The sequence below is a fragment of the Salvia splendens genome, chromosome 9 (genome assembly GCF_004379255.2).
Source record: "Salvia splendens isolate huo1 chromosome 9, SspV2, whole genome shotgun sequence".
Classification (NCBI taxonomy): Eukaryota; Viridiplantae; Streptophyta; class Magnoliopsida; order Lamiales; family Lamiaceae; genus Salvia; species Salvia splendens.
The window spans coordinates 28544526-28561525 of NC_056040.1; the positions used below are offsets into that span (position 1 = coordinate 28544526).

Genomic DNA, 17000 nt, shown 5'->3' on the forward strand with positions numbered 1-17000 from the left:
TAGTTGACATAATGTCTCATTAGTTGATATCGCGCGAAAATTTAAAAAATTTTAAAAAAAGTAAAAAAAAAATTTAATTTTTTTAAATAAAATAAAAAAATAAAAAAATTATTTTTTTAGTTGTTGACATTTTAATACGAGTTGTTGACATTTGATATTCTGGCTATTGAAATGAAATGACGATAATACCCCTTAGTTGACATAATCTACTTGCAGTTGACATTTCAAAATGAGTGGCTTAAAATGCATCTCAATTCTCAATTAAGCTAAAAAAACTCAACCTAAAAGATAAGTTGAAAATTAGAGTTTAGGAGGAAAGAGGAACTGGGCGGTTATTGAATGCCAAAATCACTAAAAAATCAGACCCAATAAGCAAAGGTTAGGGAGAAAGTCGTGGAAATGTAATACTCCCTTGGTCACCCAAATATTGTCTCACTTGACCTGGCACGGATTTTAAAAAATGAAATAAAAAATAAGTTGAAAATATTAGTGGAATGTGTGTCATATTTTTATATATTAATTTTATAATAAAATGTGAGTATGAATGAGTTAGTGGAATATGAGGTCCACTACTAAAAATGGTAAAAAGTGAAATTAGATAAATTTTGCGGGAATGACAGAAATAGAAAAATGGAATAAACTTTCAGGACGGAGGGAGGGAGTACTACGCTATTGATTAGGAGTATTTTAAAAAAGGATACGTTAATTTTCAGATTTGATTTCAATTAAAGCAATGTCGTACAAGTAATTAAGTAGTACTCCATTAACTTTATTTTGAGTGGTAATTTCGTCAATTAGATAAATATTGGGAGAGAAATAATAAGAAAAAAGAAGAGAAAAAAACAAAAATCTATTATTCTGAAAAATTCGCATGCCACAATCCCATATTCTGAAAGGTCAGCGAATTTGATCTCTTTTTCCGAAATCTCTCGTTTGGTTCATCTCACAAAAATAGATTACTCTTTTTTTTAATTATTTTCTCTCTAATGAGGTGAGTCATATTTTTTTGTTTGATTACAGGTGTATCGAACTCGCCTTTGGCGTAATCTGACTAATCCTATTCGATCGGGTTTGCGAGTTAAGGCCAAAAGTCTCCTAACGGTTGGTGGGATTTGAAACCGGTGATCACAAGGTCACCACAACTCCGTGCTGTCAACTACGCTACAACCCATTGGTGAGGTGGGTCCTATTTTCCACTAACAATATTCCAAATACTTTTTTTGCTTTTACATCTCTCTTACTTTATGAATTATTTATTGAAACCCGTGTCATCCCCTAAAGTTGTTATTTCTATGAAACAAGAGAGAGTATAAATTGTTTAAATATTTTAATTTTCAAAAAAATCACAGTCAATAAACTATTTTAGTTCGTTGTATAAAAAATATAATTAAATATGGTTTAAATATGCAAGATCCTCCTATTTGCGTATACTTTATGAATTGTTCGTTTTTCAAGATTATATTTCGAGATTAAATATTTAGTATGTTTGGTTCATGAGAGTAAATCTCATAACTCAATTCTAGATGGATAATTTTATAACGTAATCCTAAATTATATCTTAGTACTAACACCACCTAATAATACTCCATTCGTCCATGAAAAATAGAGTACATTTGCCATTTTTTGTTGTCCACGAAAATAGAACACATTTAAAAAATGAAAGTTTTCAACAATTTCTCTCTTACAAATAATATTGACCCCACATTCCACTAACACTACTTCCCTCACTTTTTTCTCTTCTATCTTACTAATAATATGGATCACATATTCCACTAATACTATTTCTCTCTTACTTTACCAATTCCACATTAAAACATGTGTCATTCACGATGTGTCCTATTTTTCGTGGACGGATGGAGTATTTGTTTACATAAGATACAAAACACAAATGTAGTTATATATTCTTACTGTCTAAAAACAGTTACCTATATCAACTAAATATTATTAAAAGTGAATGTTTTGACCTTAACACTTACACACATAATTATAATATAATATTCTAATAATAATGTTGAGTAAAATATGCAATAAATTAAAGATAAAATGATTGTATTGTTTATATGGAGTGTATTACTATTAGAAAATAATTAATGGTCCCAAAAATGTATACTAGTAAATTGTACAACTGTAAGTACTACAATAAATTAATATCACTACTAACTGTAAAGTCTCTTTTTATTTGAGTTGCACTTTTTTGGTTTGGAATTAATATGGTGTACTAAAATTGAGAATTCTGATTTGCGTAATAGCATGAGGAAAAGACAAAAACTGTGATGGAAAAGAGAAGCAATTTATGAGAAGCAAATCAACATATGACGAATGAGAAACGAAGGAAAGACACAGCAGAATAACACACACACACACACACACAAAAAAAAACGAAAGTGATAAAACAATTTAATTAATTAGTCCCGCCGAGGACGCCCTTGAGCTTCTTGATCTGCGCAACATCAAGGAACGTGATCTTGGCTACAAGCTCAGTGGGCAAATCGTTCTTGAACAGCGCAAAGTCCGTGAGCTGCAGTCCCGGGTTCTGCGTGCTGAAGCTGACGAAGGCGAGCGCGGGCCCTTTCCCGGAGTTGAACTGGAAGTGCAGCAGCCCCTGCGGGAACACCATTATGTCTCCCTTGTTGAGAGTCTTCAGGTACACGGTGTTTGCGAACGAGGAGATGAAGCCCGCGCATATCGTCCCCTCGATGACCACGATGATCTCCGAGCCTCCCGGGTGGGTGTGGATGGGGATCACCCCCCCGACTGCTAGGTCGAGGCGCGCTATTGAGATCCCCAGCCCGTTCACGCCCGGGAACTGCCCGTCGAAGGCTGGGGTGACTGCTGCGCTGATGATGTTGGAGGTGTTGCCTGCGGCTGCTAGGCCGCTGTAGGCGAAGTCCTTCTCTGTCACCGTTTTCTTGCAGGGGTAGCCGGAGGGGGTCGCCGGGAGGCTGAGGTCCGCCACGCAGAAGTCTTGCACGAGGCCCTCCGCCGCCGCCAAGAGGAGGGAGAGCGCCACCAGGTATTGGATTTGAACCTTCATTCTTTCTTTTTTTTTTTTGTGCTAGGTAGGAGGATAAGTGTAATATGGTGGAGTGGAGTGGAATGGTGTGTTTTATAGGGGTTTGGGAGATTTAGATAGAATGTGTGAGGATGGAATGCTATTGGATGAGAGAAGATATTTTGTTGTGTGTGGGAGTTAGCTAAGCGGTACAGAGGTTGTGTGTGTGAGTTGGCTAAGTGGCAGATAGGTTAATGCCTTAGGCCAAAGGTTTAGGTTCGAATCCTTCATAGCTCGGCCTTTAAATTTAAATTCATTTACTAAAAAAAATACTCCCTTCGTCCTATAATAGGAGTCACATTTAGTATAATTTGGGGAGTGGAATGGAATGAGGTGTTTATAGTGGTCTGGGAGATTTAGATAGAATGTGTGAGGATGGAATGCTATTGGATGAGAGAAGATATTTTGTTATGTGTGTGAGTTGTGAGTTGGCTAAGCGGTAGAAAGGTCACTACAATAAAAACAAATCTGTTAAGGACGTTTTTTAATGCAATTAAGGAAGGTAATTTGTATTTTTAAATATATCATCAACATTTCAAAAAGCATCATTATTGTTGGTGTCCTTACTAATTAGAGGACGCAAATGGAAGCGTCCTAAAGAAGCAAAAGATTAAGCCAATTTGTCCTTAATTTAGGAACGCTTTCTTCTGCGTCATAAATTGTTGTTACTTTTTAAAAGTTTCCAACGTAAGTAAGTGTGTCTCGATTTTTATGTCCTACTCTCCTTAAAAGCTTAGATTTTGGTAGTGGGTTAATGACTGAGGAAGGTCTCAGGTACGAGTCCTCCGTAGCGCGACCTTTAAATTTAAATTTATTTACCTATAAAAAAAAGAGAAGATATTTTGCCATGCAAGAATGCCATGCAGTGAGGTAGAACAAGACAGAGGGTATGGAATGGGGCTGTGATGCATGTGATACTTGTTCGATCTTTTCTTCACAACAAACAAAAACCCTCTTTTCATGAACACCTACTATTTCCTCTTTCCACCATTAATTCCAAATTTCTATATATTTCTTCCCGTTATCACTACCACTCCACTTCCTATTTTCTCTTTAAATTACAAATAAGAAAATGGTTGCTATATAATTCCTCAACACAATTATATAAGTTCTTACATTAGTATTTATTGGCATGAATTAAGGATGCGTACATGACGCTGATGTGAATTGTCACTAAAGTATCGACATATATTTCAACTATATAATAAATTAACGTCTCCAGTCAACTTAGTGACTGGTGAAGATATCAAAGAAAGCAACTGATTTTAACAGATTAATTTGCTCGTATTAGGCATGTTCCATCTACAGCCTAATATTTGTATCATGATCAAATTGTCCAGTCAAAATTTAGAAACAATTAAGTTTATAATTGTAACTATATATACATGCCTCGGATACCTTCTTTTGTACTTGTAAATTCCATGCCCGAATTTCTCCTCAATGGATAAAAAACGGCTTATATATACAATTCTGTTTTGATCAATTAAGGTGTCGTTCAGTTGTCATGACTAATTATCATGCGCAATAATCCATCTATAATTGAGTTGTGAGATTATTTTATTTTGGGGTGCATGGATATGACTAATTATCACATTATTATCCATCTATGATTAAGTTGTGAGATTCAATCTCATGAACCAAACACAATACATATTTTAATCCCGGGATATAATTTTACAAACAGACAACCATAATAGTACAATTTAATCAGCGTCCATAAACATCACCAACATTTAATTTTATTTAATCTAACTGCTATTTTTACTTCGAATTTATTTTTCTAGCTTTACAAATATATGAAAGGGTTAAATAAAGGGATATTTTCTCCCATGTGAGGTGGTCCATGAGAATTGAAAAAGTAAGCGTTTGTATAATAGGGACATCTGATCTCTGCAATTCATATTTTGTTTTGGTAAGGTTAATCATAAAGGGCAATGTGTGGAGCTTATTGCTTCCCTATCTTCTAGGAAATTTCAGATACAACAATTTTAAAAGTTTATGTATGTTAAAGTATATTTTCATACTGTACTAGTTTATTCGAAATGCCTTATCAGTTTCTCTAGGGATGTGTTGTGCTGTATTTAAGGTGCAAAGAGTTAAGAGTCCAGTGCCAATTATCTTAATTACATTGTTCGTATAACCCATTTAAAAATTGCGTTTATTTCAAGATTAAGAATATAGAAATGTTCTTATTAGTGAAAGACTAATTAAATCAAGAGTCCACGAACTTTATCAAAGTATCATTTTAGGTCCGTGAACTTTAAAATATCATTTTAGACCCGTCAATTACAAGTTAATATCATTTGAGGTATTTTGAACTTTTTCTAGACGAAATGCCCTTAAGGTCTTCAAATGACAATTTGGACAATTCTTTCGCCACTCATCTTGAGCCAGAAGCCTATAGTCCAACAATTTTTAACGGCAAATTTTTATAATTAAATTCAATTTGGATGGTAATTGATCTCCATTCTGAAATTCAAATAAATAATTCTCCGAATGACCATCCAAATTAAATAGCTATCTAATTTCAAGACAAATAAACTAAATATAATTCACAAATCACCTATAGTAAGTTCTTAAAATGCAGTTTAGATTGAAAAAATAAAATAAAGTATCAAGTCCCAATTCACTATCCCTATATAATTGGTTATCTAATAATTGAAAATTTAACACATAGTACTATTTTTTACGGTAAATTTTAATTATATTTAAATTCAATTTGGATGGTAATTGAATTAAATAGTAGTAAAAAAAATTGTTGGACTCTAGTTGTTTGACGTAAGATGAGTGGCGAAAAAATTGTCCAAATTGCCCTTTGAAGGCCTTAGGGCATTTTTGTCCGGAAAAAGTTCAAAATACCTCAAATGATATTAACTTGTAGTTAACGGACCTAAAATGATATTTTCGAAGTTCACGGACATAAAATGATACTTTGACAAAATTTGTGGACCTAAAAAGATGTTCCCTCTTAAATCAATATTGTGGAGTGTTTTGGACCTATCCTAATTGGGCCCTAATTAATTTAGCTATATCTTCAGCCCAAGTATTTGTGTGAGTGGCCCAATGACTTACCTCAGCCTGTTGACCTCCTTGCTCCCGATGGCCGCTACCTGGCACCTCCACGTGGATCCTGTCGCTCAGACGTTGGATGCTAAGTGTGTTTGTTGTGGGAGGGCTTAACTACGTCAGACGGTTTATCTCCCTATCATTCACTGATTTCTCACTAATACACTCTCTCTCTCTCTAAGTCAGCGATTAGGGTTTTATCTCCCTTCTCTCTAGAACTCCTTCGATCGCCATCTCCGTCTGTTCTTCTCTTCTTTTGTGAGTTGTGAATGATGAGTCTCTTGCAGAGGTAACCTGTTCGGTTTCCTTGCGAAGTCCGAGGCTAGATTGACTCTCTGTGATTCCGATCTGTTAAACCAGAGGAGATCTTGTCGATTCCTTGTGAGATTCAAGCTTCCGTGAGTTACTCTATGGTTCTTCAGTGATCACGTGTTGAGTTGGTCTCTGTGTGTGCAGCAATTGATGAAACTAGGGTTTTTGGGTTTGAGCACTTCCGAGTTACTCACCTTGTGATTGTGATTGTTGTTAGTGGAAGAGGTCTTTGGCCGGTGCAGTTGCTTGCAACAACCTGGGCCATCACTGCTTTGGATCTTCCTGTCCTTTGTTATGTTTCTTTTGTATAGATCCTTTAGGATCTATTGTCTTGTGTTATTGATTTGTTTTCTTGAGTGTACAGGTGATACTTGCATGATAGTTCATACTTGAATTGATAGAGATTCAAGTAGTGCTAGGGTTCCTGTTGTATCTTGTCCTGTACGATCTTCTAACCGGTGAGTTCTAACTTAGCTATTCGAGTTATATAAATAATTTTACTTTATCAATTACTGTAAGTCCTAGAAAATGACACTAGAAGAAATTTATGACTCCAATTTAATAATCTGGGAGTTAGGGGTTTCGGACTATTAAGATCTACATCATAAATAAAATATGTAATAAATATAAATATTGTACGTTAGCAATTTGTTGAATAATTCCAAAATAGTAAATGTATTAAATTAAAGTATTAAAGTGTATGATAAGAATGTGATTGGAATATAAGTTTTAGAATTAACATAAGGTTGGAGATAAAGAAATTTTAAGGATTTAAATTATGATATACATAATGGTTAAAAATTTGGTTTCTGCAAATGTTTAACGCCAAAAAGGGCTTAATTTAACTAAAACAATTCTAATAACTATTGAGGACCAAAGTATCATTAAAATTAAATACTGGAAGTATAATGTGAGTAATATTAAGCAAGAAATAAGAATTTAATTATGGTTTGGATAGAAAACTTATAGAAGGGCAAAATAGTAATTTTCACATACACTAAGCAAATTCTTAGTCTGGGGGTGGCGATATTTTTCCCCCCTAGTATTATCCATATGATGAGTTAATTTTTAGTCCTTAGAAATATAGAAAAATCTAGAAATTTATTTAATAAATAGATAAGTAGAATTATGTCAAATGGAAGCATTATGTCCAAGAATTAGTTTAATAGTTGGGGCTACTGTTAAAATCTAAAATGAATTTCTCCCTTATTTTCAACCAAAATCGGTAGCATCTCTCCAAGGTTCCATGGCCATTTGCCCATTTTTCTTTCACTAATTTTCAATTCCACTGATGAATCAACTATGCCTGCATTTGAAGCATCGCTTTGATTTCTTACTTCAGTTGCTTGGATACATCCACATAATTTCTTTGTTTTTTTTCGATATTTGGAATACGAGCCCGCATAGATCTTTGCATACGCTCTAGCCAATTCGGATCTCTAGCTTTTCTGAATCCATCTTCCACACGGCCAGAATCATTGTCCTTATTGTGATATCTCTGATTGCATATAAACTTGACACAAAAGTATGTCTTTAGTGTCTAAATAACTTTCTTTACATATTTATATTTTGTGAGGAAAAGATAAAGATGACGATATAGATGAAGATTAGATGATTGTAGTATTGTGCTCTCTTGTATTTATAGATATTAAATGATTATTCTGTTTTTTGAATGGATAACTAGGATTTAGTTTTACTTGTTAGGATGAGTAGCTACAATTAAAAGTGTTAGAAGAGGAAAAGATATTAACTTAGTGCCCAAGAAAGATATTAGCTTGGAGCCCAAGAATAGGTTGATTACATACTAGAATTAAATTTATTTTGTTCCATGCCACGAGTCTTACATATTTTGTAATGCCCGATATAAAGGGTGACATATCATTGAATAAAAGCATCAAGCCATTACCATGAACTGCAATCTGTCTACTTTTCTCTATTTTTTCTTAACCTAATGATGCTTATACAGTCAAGAGAAAGCACGAAGGATGGTGCGTTTTTCTTTCTGATTTTTGAATGGATTGTTAGGATTTACGTCTACTTTAACGATGAGTGACTACAATTGTAAGCACAATGGTTGTGCTTTTATTCTTTATGCTTTTTGAATGGATTGCTAGGATTTACTTCTACTTTTACGATAAGTGGCTACGATTGAAAGCACAAGGATTATGCTTTTTTTCCTTTTTGTTTTTTAATAAATGGCTAGGATTTACTTATACTTAAATGATAAGTGGCTAAGATTGAGAGCAATACGAATTGTGGTTTTGTAAAATCATTATAAATTGAAGACATGTTTTAATCATTTGTAGTATCAATCATTCACTCAACTTCATCTATCCTTCAAATGAATCCCAATTTTATTTCTAATAGGTCACCACTTTGTGATGATATGGTCAAAATTCTCATATGATATTCACTTTCAACCAGTATATGCAAAATATGCAACGCCTATCAACAACAACAACGTGTTGATTCAATACCTCCGTGACCATCAAAGTCCACAAATATATTGTAAATCAGTTCTAGGGTATATTGTATTCGATCGTGATAGAAAGGGGGGTCATACTAGATTGTACAATGATTATTTTGCAGATAATCCCTTATATAATTAAATCGTGTTTCCGTTGCATTTTACTTCTATTTTTGTATTATTAAAACAAATTAATTTATTTTTTTCTAATTTTGAAAACCTGCTTTAGAGTTCTATTGTACTTTACTTCTTTCCATATTTTATTAAAATAACTGAAAGAATAAATTTATATTCTTCTTAAACAAAATCTAAATAATCAAAAGATTTATTTTTAAAATATTTTATCTATTTAATAGTCATCATATTTATGGCCATATAAGACATTCATCAGTAATAAAATATCTACAACTTTTTTTAAATAACTAAAATTTTGCTCAAATTATTTATACTATTTAAAAGGTATACTTCTAAAAATTAGTCAATCTATATAAAAAAAAATTACACTCCGTATATACAAAAATAATTGAAATTCTCAATTGTTTATATTCTATAGATTCACTTATAATTTATAATCACATAATTAACAATTAATTAATTTATATTCAAAAGATACACTTATAATTCAATTCATTTTGCTTTCTTGTAAGAATCTATTGATTACAAACTTCACCAAATCAGTTAAATAGCAGCTGGATATTATTCTGTCATAAAAGATCTTCCATTTTCTTCCTCGTAGATACCAGAAAGGGCATGAATCTGTGTCTGAATCCACCGTGCTCGATAACAACCCCTTCATTCTCTGCCGCGAGGAGGAAGGACAAGAAACCCGATCCCATTTACCGAAACAAGACCCCAATAAGTCTCCCTTTCCAGAAATCACACCCAACCCCTCTCTTGCTCCAGCGGAGACTCCCACCCCAATCCAAGAAGCAAGCCCTAGAAAACATCATAAGCGATTTAGAGTCCTCCGCCAAAAATGGCATACAATTAAACGATCCCCAAATTTTTGCATCCCTTTTGGAGTCTTGTTTCCAGTTGGAAGCGATCGATTACGGCGTAAGAGTTCACAACCTTATCCCAGAGAAGCTACTGCGCAAGAATGTGGGGATCGCATCGAAGCTTTTGAGGCTATACGCGTGTAGTGGGCAAATCGAGAAAGCCCACGAGGTGTTCGACGGAATGTCTGACCGGAACTCCTCGGCTTTCCATTGGAATTCGCTTATCTCTGGGTATGCTGAGATGGGCCAATATGAAGATGCGCTGGCGTTGTTCTTTCAGATGGTGGAGGATGGAGTTCGGCCCGATCAGTACACATTTCCGAGGGTGTTGAAAGCGTGTGGAGGAGTTGGAGTGGTTCAGATCGGGGAAGAAGTTCATCGCTGGGTGGTTCGCTCTGGCTTTGGAAACAACGCGTTTGTTTTGAATGCGCTTGTCGATATGTATGCGAAATGCGGTGACATTGTTAGAGCTAGGAAGGTTTTTGATGGAATTAAGGGAAAGGAGTTAGTTTCTTGGAATTCAATGATAAATGGATATGTTAGGCATGGTTTGATAATTGAAGCACTCTCTCTACTTCGTCGGATGGTAGTCGAGGGAAGTGAGCCTGATGGTGTCACTCTATCAGCGGTGATGTCAAGCGTGCTGCTTGAGAAAATTGGAAGAGAAGTCCATGGATGGGTTATCCGTAGAGGAATGGAGTGGAACTTATCCGTGTGCAACTCATTGATGGTTTTCTACGTGAACCAGAATGATCTGGAGAAAGCAACATGGTTGTTTGAGTGTATGCCGGAGAGGGATGTAGTTTCGTGGAATTCTATAATTTTAGCTCACTCTAAAGATCCTGTAGCCCTAGCGTATTTTGACCGGATGTTGGATTGTGATGCCTCGTCGCCAGATGGCATTACATTCGTCTCCTTGTTGTCGGCATGTGCTCACTCGGGAATGGTTAGGGATGGAGAGAGGTTATTTCGGATGATGGTGGAGAGGTATGAGATGAGCCCGAGAATGGAGCATTATTCGTGTATGGTGAATCTTTATGGAAGGGCGGGGTTGCTTGATGAAGCGCATGAGTTTATAGAGAAGAGAATGGAGATGGAGGCTGGGCCGACTGTTTGGGGAGCGTTGCTGTATGGTTGTTACCTTCATGGTAATGTTGAGCTCGGGGAGAGAGCTGCAGAGCATCTGTTTGAGTTGGAGCCAGATGGTGAGCATAATTTCCAGCTCCTGATTAAGATTTATCAGAAAGCTGGATGTTATGAGGATGCTGAGAGAGTAAGAGGTGTGATGATAGAAAGATGCCTTTACCTGTAGATTTTGTGCTTGATTTTATTTTGGGATAAGTTGCTTTGATAAAATGGAGCAGAAGAAGTGATGCTGGGATGCATGTTAATTACTTCTATATTTGTTGCAAGTGATTGATGGAGAGGCAGTGGCATGTTGAAAAGTGAACTAATCTAGTATATTGTTAATATATTGACAGGTAACAAAAATTACATTAAATTTGCCATATTAGCTTAGCATGTTCATCTTCCCAATTTGATCACCTGCTATTCCACTTTCAAATTCTATTTAGTTTTTCTATAAATGTACATTTTTTTTCTTTTGGTTCATGAAACATAAAATAGTTCATGAATTGTGAGTCTGAATAACATGACACAACACACACAGATGTGCTCTTATATAGAAAGCATAAATAGTTGTGTTGAAGTATATTACACATATTCTCCTATAATACAAACACACACGCAAATAGTTGAGTTTAAGTAGAGTAAATTACACTTATTCTCCTCTACTCACACTGATACAGATTCTCCAGGCTCCAAGAGTAGTGACATTACTTTTCAAAGCCGCGATATGGTTGATTGCAGGAGAGGATAGTCGGTATATCCTACAACGGGATCGTGGGTATAGAAGGTAGCCCTGACGTACTTATTCAAAGGCGCACTAAGCTTCAGTCTCTCAACCAAATCCGGGTTTGAAATGAAGAGGCGTCCATAGGCCACCAAGTCTGCATCCCCCTCGGCCACGGCTTGGATCCCTGGTGAAGCCGCCACTACAGATGAACGTTCCTTGATATGCATTCCGCCAGGTTCTCAAGAGCTGTGCCTCCTCATCTTCGCTGCCTGGCCTGCCCGACTCTGTCTGACCGTAGGCTGTGTATCGCGGCTGAGTGATGTGTAGATAGGCAAGCTTGGAACCGCAGTCTGACTGCAGTTTATTGAGTCTGTCAATGACAGCTAGTCCGAGGCTGCGTGGATTGGAGTCCATAGCATCAAGATGATCGATCGCAGGTGATATTCTGACTCCTACCCGATCAGCACCGATAGCAGACACAACGGCTTGAACAACCTGAATAATAAGTTTGCAGCGATTTTGGAGAGATCCACTGTACTCATCTGTGCGCTCGTTGATCCCATCCTTCATAAATTGGTCGAGGAGGTAACCGTGAGCTCCATGGATCTCAATGCCATCAAATCCTGTTCACTTGATGCAGGTTAGTATGCAGAATTTTCGGAAAAAACGAGAGACCAGACCAGACCTGACCTGCTTCAATTGCGTTTAAGGCAGACTGGCGATATTCGTGTACAATCTGAGGCAATTCATGGGTGCCCAATTTGCGGGGGGAGGGATAAATCTCGTACTTTCCGTTTGGAAGTAGCACTCTCCACCTCTTGGATATTGGTTTGTCCGTTGAAGAGATTGGTGCAATACCACCAGGCTTTAGTTCTGTTATTAGGGACGTAATCAAATGCAAATTCTATATACTGTACAAACTTCAAACTATGATCTTGACCGTTAGATTTCAAGATTTAATGTCAACAGCAGTAAATAACGTCAACATTGTCAACCGGTTGACGTTGTGTTGGCATTTTTGTTATCTGTTAGCGTCGAATCTCGAAATCTAACGGTTCAAAACGTGTTGACATTTTGTTCTCTGCTAACAAATCTTGAAATCTAACTGTCTAAATCATACTAGTTTGTAGTTTGTAGAAAAGAGGTAGTTTGCAGATTATCGCTACTCTCAGTTACCTGGATGAGAAGCTCGACCGACATGCCAGAGCTGGCAGAAGATAACAGCGCCCTTAGCATGAACCTTTTGCACCACGGGCTTCCACGCCTCCACTTGGTCGTTGTTGAAGATGCCAGGCACGTGCGGGAACCTGCAGTTTGCAATTACACACATATTATATGAATCAATCCAATAATTGAAGGGGGATGGAATTGACGAGATTGCCCTGCGGAAAAGGGGGAGATCATGGTGCCCTCCGTGATCAGAAATCCGCCGGCCGTCGCTCTCTGCTCGTAGTACTCACCTAGCGCCGAATTAGGCATTGCGCCCAACGCTCTGCATCGAGTCATCGGCGCCAAAACCACTCTAATAAAAACATTCATCGTCAGATTTCATTTCATCCAACAACAACCGATCTCAATCCGATCTACAGAAAACATATATACATACCTGTGGGAGAGATTGTACTGGCCCAGCTTGCAAGGGGAGAAGAGCGACGCCTTCGTTTCCATGGCCATGGCTGCTTTACTGAGTCTAACTTGCAACTAATTGTAGTCGCTATTTAAAGGAGGGCGGTGGCCAGTGAGGAGAGGAGAGCAGAGGAGAAAAGGAGATCAATAATCAATTGCTGTTCAGCTTTTTTATAGAGTGGCTAAAAGTTTTGCGCACGATTTTGACATGCAAATTATTAAAGTTTAAGTAATTGCTTCTGGATTTAGTCAACCCAACTCTAGTGTTGATACTTCAATGGTGTTTCAACGATTTCAACATCCTCCCCACATGATGCAAGGATTCGATAATTCATTCTGCGAATTCAGTTTGCTCAGCTCACCTAAACACCTCGCCACCTCCTTCATCGACAGTCTCCTCTCTCTGCACGACCTCACGCGTTTTGCCGCCACTGCCGCTACCATCTTCCTCACCATCGCATCTAGGCCAGTCAAAATGGATATCGGGTACCCAGTACCCGATATCCAAACCCAAAAAAGTCGGGTAATTGGATACCTGATACCCATTTTTCGGGTTTCAGATCGGGATCGAGTAGTGAGATTTTTGGATTGTTGGGTATCGGGTTACCCAATATCCGATCAGGGGGTTACCCAATATCCGATCAGGTATACCCGAATTACCCGATTTTTTTTTAATTTAATAAATTGCATATATGTTAATACTTTGCCTATTATAAAACCAAGTCCACTGCGATTAATACTTGGAGACATTATTGTGTATGTATGTGTTAATACTTGACAACATAATAAAAATCTCAAATCTAGGATATATTTCAAATTTTCGATGGACTTCTTTTAATTATTAGTGTTAATATTTATCTATAGAACTTATTAATTTTATTTAATGTGAGCTGATACATGATATATTTTGGCAATGGTTTGATTTCAAATTCACATGAAAGGTAATTATCTTTATGGACTAATATTGTTCAGTTACTTTTGTTTGAGGATGAAATGCTCATTTTGTGTTTAGTGTCATTTTTTTATACATGTTGTTTAGTGTCATTTTTTATAAATGTTGTTTAGTGTCAATTTTTCTCTTTAATTCGAACTACTTTAAGTTTGTATTTCTAAAAGTTTGTAGTTAATTTTCTATATAAAAAAACCCAAAATTAGGACTGAATACCCGATTTTTCGGGACTGGATACTCGTGTCGGGTATTTGGATACCCGAAATCAGTTTCGGATCGGGTATCGGGTATCAACTTTTGAGAAATTTGGGATCGGCTACCCGAAATTTTTGGATCGGGTATCCGCGGGTACCCAATTTGACAGGCCTACTCACATCCCTGGGCGCCGGATCCCTAGCATTGTACACGCTCATGAATTTCCCCTTTCTTATCAGTGGAATCGCCCATCCACCACCAACGACGACGACTTCACCATATCCAACTCTGGCGGTCTGGAGAGCTAATCGGAGGCAGCGGGGCAAGGTTGGGGGACGAGGATTGGAGTGCAGGACGTCATACAGAGTGTCGTTGCTCATGAATTCAACAAGGAGACGGCGGCCGTGGGAGATGGTGGAGAAGCCGAGGAGGTTGACAAGGGGGGATGTAAAGGGAGGAGAGGATGTCGATCACGTTGTCGAGGTCGTTGGCGGAGGGCTTCTTGACGGCGACAAGGCGGCCGGAGCGAAGTACGACCTTGTAGACTCGGTCGAGGAGCTTGGAGTCGGAGAAGTTAGCAGTGGCTGATTGGAGGTCTTTGTAGGTGAATTCTTGGATGCTGATGGGGTGGGAATGAGAATCGGATGTGGAGATGGAGGAGTCGATTTTGCAGGAGATGTACCCCTTTAGAATTGATGAGGGAGAGTGATGAATTGGGTGTCGCCGGCAAGAGAGGAAGGAGAGGAAGAGAGATATGAGAAATTCTATTCTAGAATTTTTTTTAAATTTTTTTATTTTGTTTTAATTAATTACTACTAATCTAGTCAAAATTTCGCTAATTCACGGTTGACCATCAGAAATTGACAGAACTGTATGTTTAGACCAAACTGATAACGTTTTCGTATGTTTAGAGCATCAGCAGTGGTGTGGAATTCCCGGCGGAATTCCCGATGGAATTCCCAAAAACACCTCCTGCCATATCATACGGACTTCCCACTGCACTGCCACGTCATACGGAATTCCCACTGCACAGTGGTGGAATTCCCCGCGGAATTCCCGAAGGAATTCCCACAATAAAAAAATTCACAAATTCACAAATTAAACAATTTCCGGAAGTAAGAAATTTACGGAATTAAATAGTCGACACAAATAGGGAAAAATATTCCATTAACAAAAAAAAGAAAAGTACATTTCACCAAATTAAAAAATACATTTCAATAATGCCCACCCCCACATCAACGGTGACCCATCCGCTGCCATATTTATTCAATAATATCGTTCTGGAGTCGAACATGGGCTTGTTTTTGGCGCATGTCCGTGAATGCACGAACTCGATCGACATCGTCGTGGGGTATCCCCATGCGGACATTGCCAGTGGCCACGCCGTGGCTTGGACCCGCAGCATCCGCGTCATCGTTGGTCCAATCAGTCAGTGCTGGACCTTCATCTTCGATAATCATGTTGTGCTTGATAATACATGCGTACATGATGTCGGCGATGCTGTCAACATATCACAGCCGTGCGGGACCCTTCACTGCCGCCCATCGAGCCTGTAGCACCCCGAATGCCAGCTCCACATCCTTGCGCACTGCCTCCTGGCGACCCACAAAATAGATCTTCTTTTCATCTGCTGGGCACCTGATCGTCTTACAAAGTCGGGCCACATAGGGTATATCCCATCCGCCAAATAATAGCCCATGTTGTGCTGGTTGCCGTTAGCGACGAAGTTGACGGCCGGACCAACGCCCATGCACTGGTCGTTGAAAAGGGGCGACGACTGAAGGACGTTGATATCATTGTTCGACCCGGCTACTCCAAAATAGGCATGCCAAATCCACAGCCGGTAGTAAGCTACCGCTTCAAGGATCATCGTGGGATTCTTGGCCTTGAAACCAGTAGTGTACATCCCTTTCCAGGCAGCGGGGCAGTTCTTCCATTCCCAATGCATACAATCTATGCTGCCTAACATCCCCGGAAACCCGTGCTGATTCCCGTGCATATCCAGCAGAGCCTGAAAATCTTCGGGGGTAGGCTTCCGAAGATACCTATCCCCGAATATCTCTCTAACGCCCTGACAAAAATACTTCAGGCAGTCCCCCGCAGTCGTCTCGCCGATGTGGAGGTACTCGTCGAACATGTCGGCCGAACCTCCGTATGCCAATTGCCTAATTGCGGCAGTGCACTTCTGAATCGGCGTGTGGTTGGGTTTACCAGCCGCATCCTCCCGCACCCTAAAATACCTGTATCGACGCTCCAAAGCACCCACGATACGCATAAAGAGCGGCCGATGCATCCTAAACCGTCGCCGGAATAGGTTCTCTCTAAATCGTGGCTCCGGCGCAAAGTAATCCTCGTACAACCGCCTGTGGGCATCGAGGTGATCCCGGGGCACTATAGTGCGACGATGGATGGGTCGAGGCACCGCCGGCGCAGAGGTCGCTTGTTCCTCCCTCTCCGCGGCCTCCCGCACACGTGCGTGT

General features: G+C 38.5%; 2 protein-coding genes and 1 pseudogene across 3 annotated transcripts; 1 reads left to right on the forward strand and 2 right to left on the reverse strand.

Annotated features, from left to right (window-relative positions):
- Positions 1–2271: 2271 nt before the first annotated feature.
- LOC121747757 (auxin-binding protein ABP20-like) lies at positions 2272–3085 on the reverse strand. Its single transcript, XM_042141856.1, has one exon. The coding sequence runs from the start codon at positions 3032–3034 to the stop codon at positions 2402–2404; it is 633 nt and encodes a 210-aa protein (XP_041997790.1). The 5' UTR covers positions 3035–3085; the 3' UTR covers positions 2272–2401.
- A 3046-nt stretch (positions 3086–6131) lies between these two features.
- On the forward strand, positions 6132–11251 carry LOC121748498 (pentatricopeptide repeat-containing protein At4g25270, chloroplastic-like). 2 transcript variants are annotated; one of them, XM_042142893.1, is made up of 3 exons: positions 6132–6499; positions 6575–6888; positions 9634–11251. In XM_042142893.1, exon 3 carries the CDS (start codon positions 9648–9650, stop codon positions 11205–11207), a length of 1560 nt encoding a protein of 519 aa, XP_041998827.1. In that variant the 5' UTR covers positions 6132–6499; positions 6575–6888; positions 9634–9647; the 3' UTR covers positions 11208–11251. The 2 variants fall into 2 exon arrangements, with proteins under 2 accessions (XP_041998827.1, XP_041998826.1); XM_042142892.1 differs by having other exon boundaries at positions 6132–6888.
- A 296-nt stretch (positions 11252–11547) lies between these two features.
- LOC121748499 lies at positions 11548–13601 on the reverse strand (annotated as a pseudogene).
- Between the last annotated feature and the right edge of the window lie 3399 nt (positions 13602–17000).

What these genes read in the sequence shown, in the direction of transcription:
- LOC121747757 (XM_042141856.1), bottom strand. Translation starts at nt 3,034, where the DNA reads ATGAAGGTTCAAATCCAATACCTGGTGGCGCTCTCCCTCCTCTTGGCG.
- LOC121748498 (XM_042142892.1), top strand. Translation starts at nt 9,648, where the DNA reads ATGAATCTGTGTCTGAATCCACCGTGCTCGATAACAACCCCTTCATTC.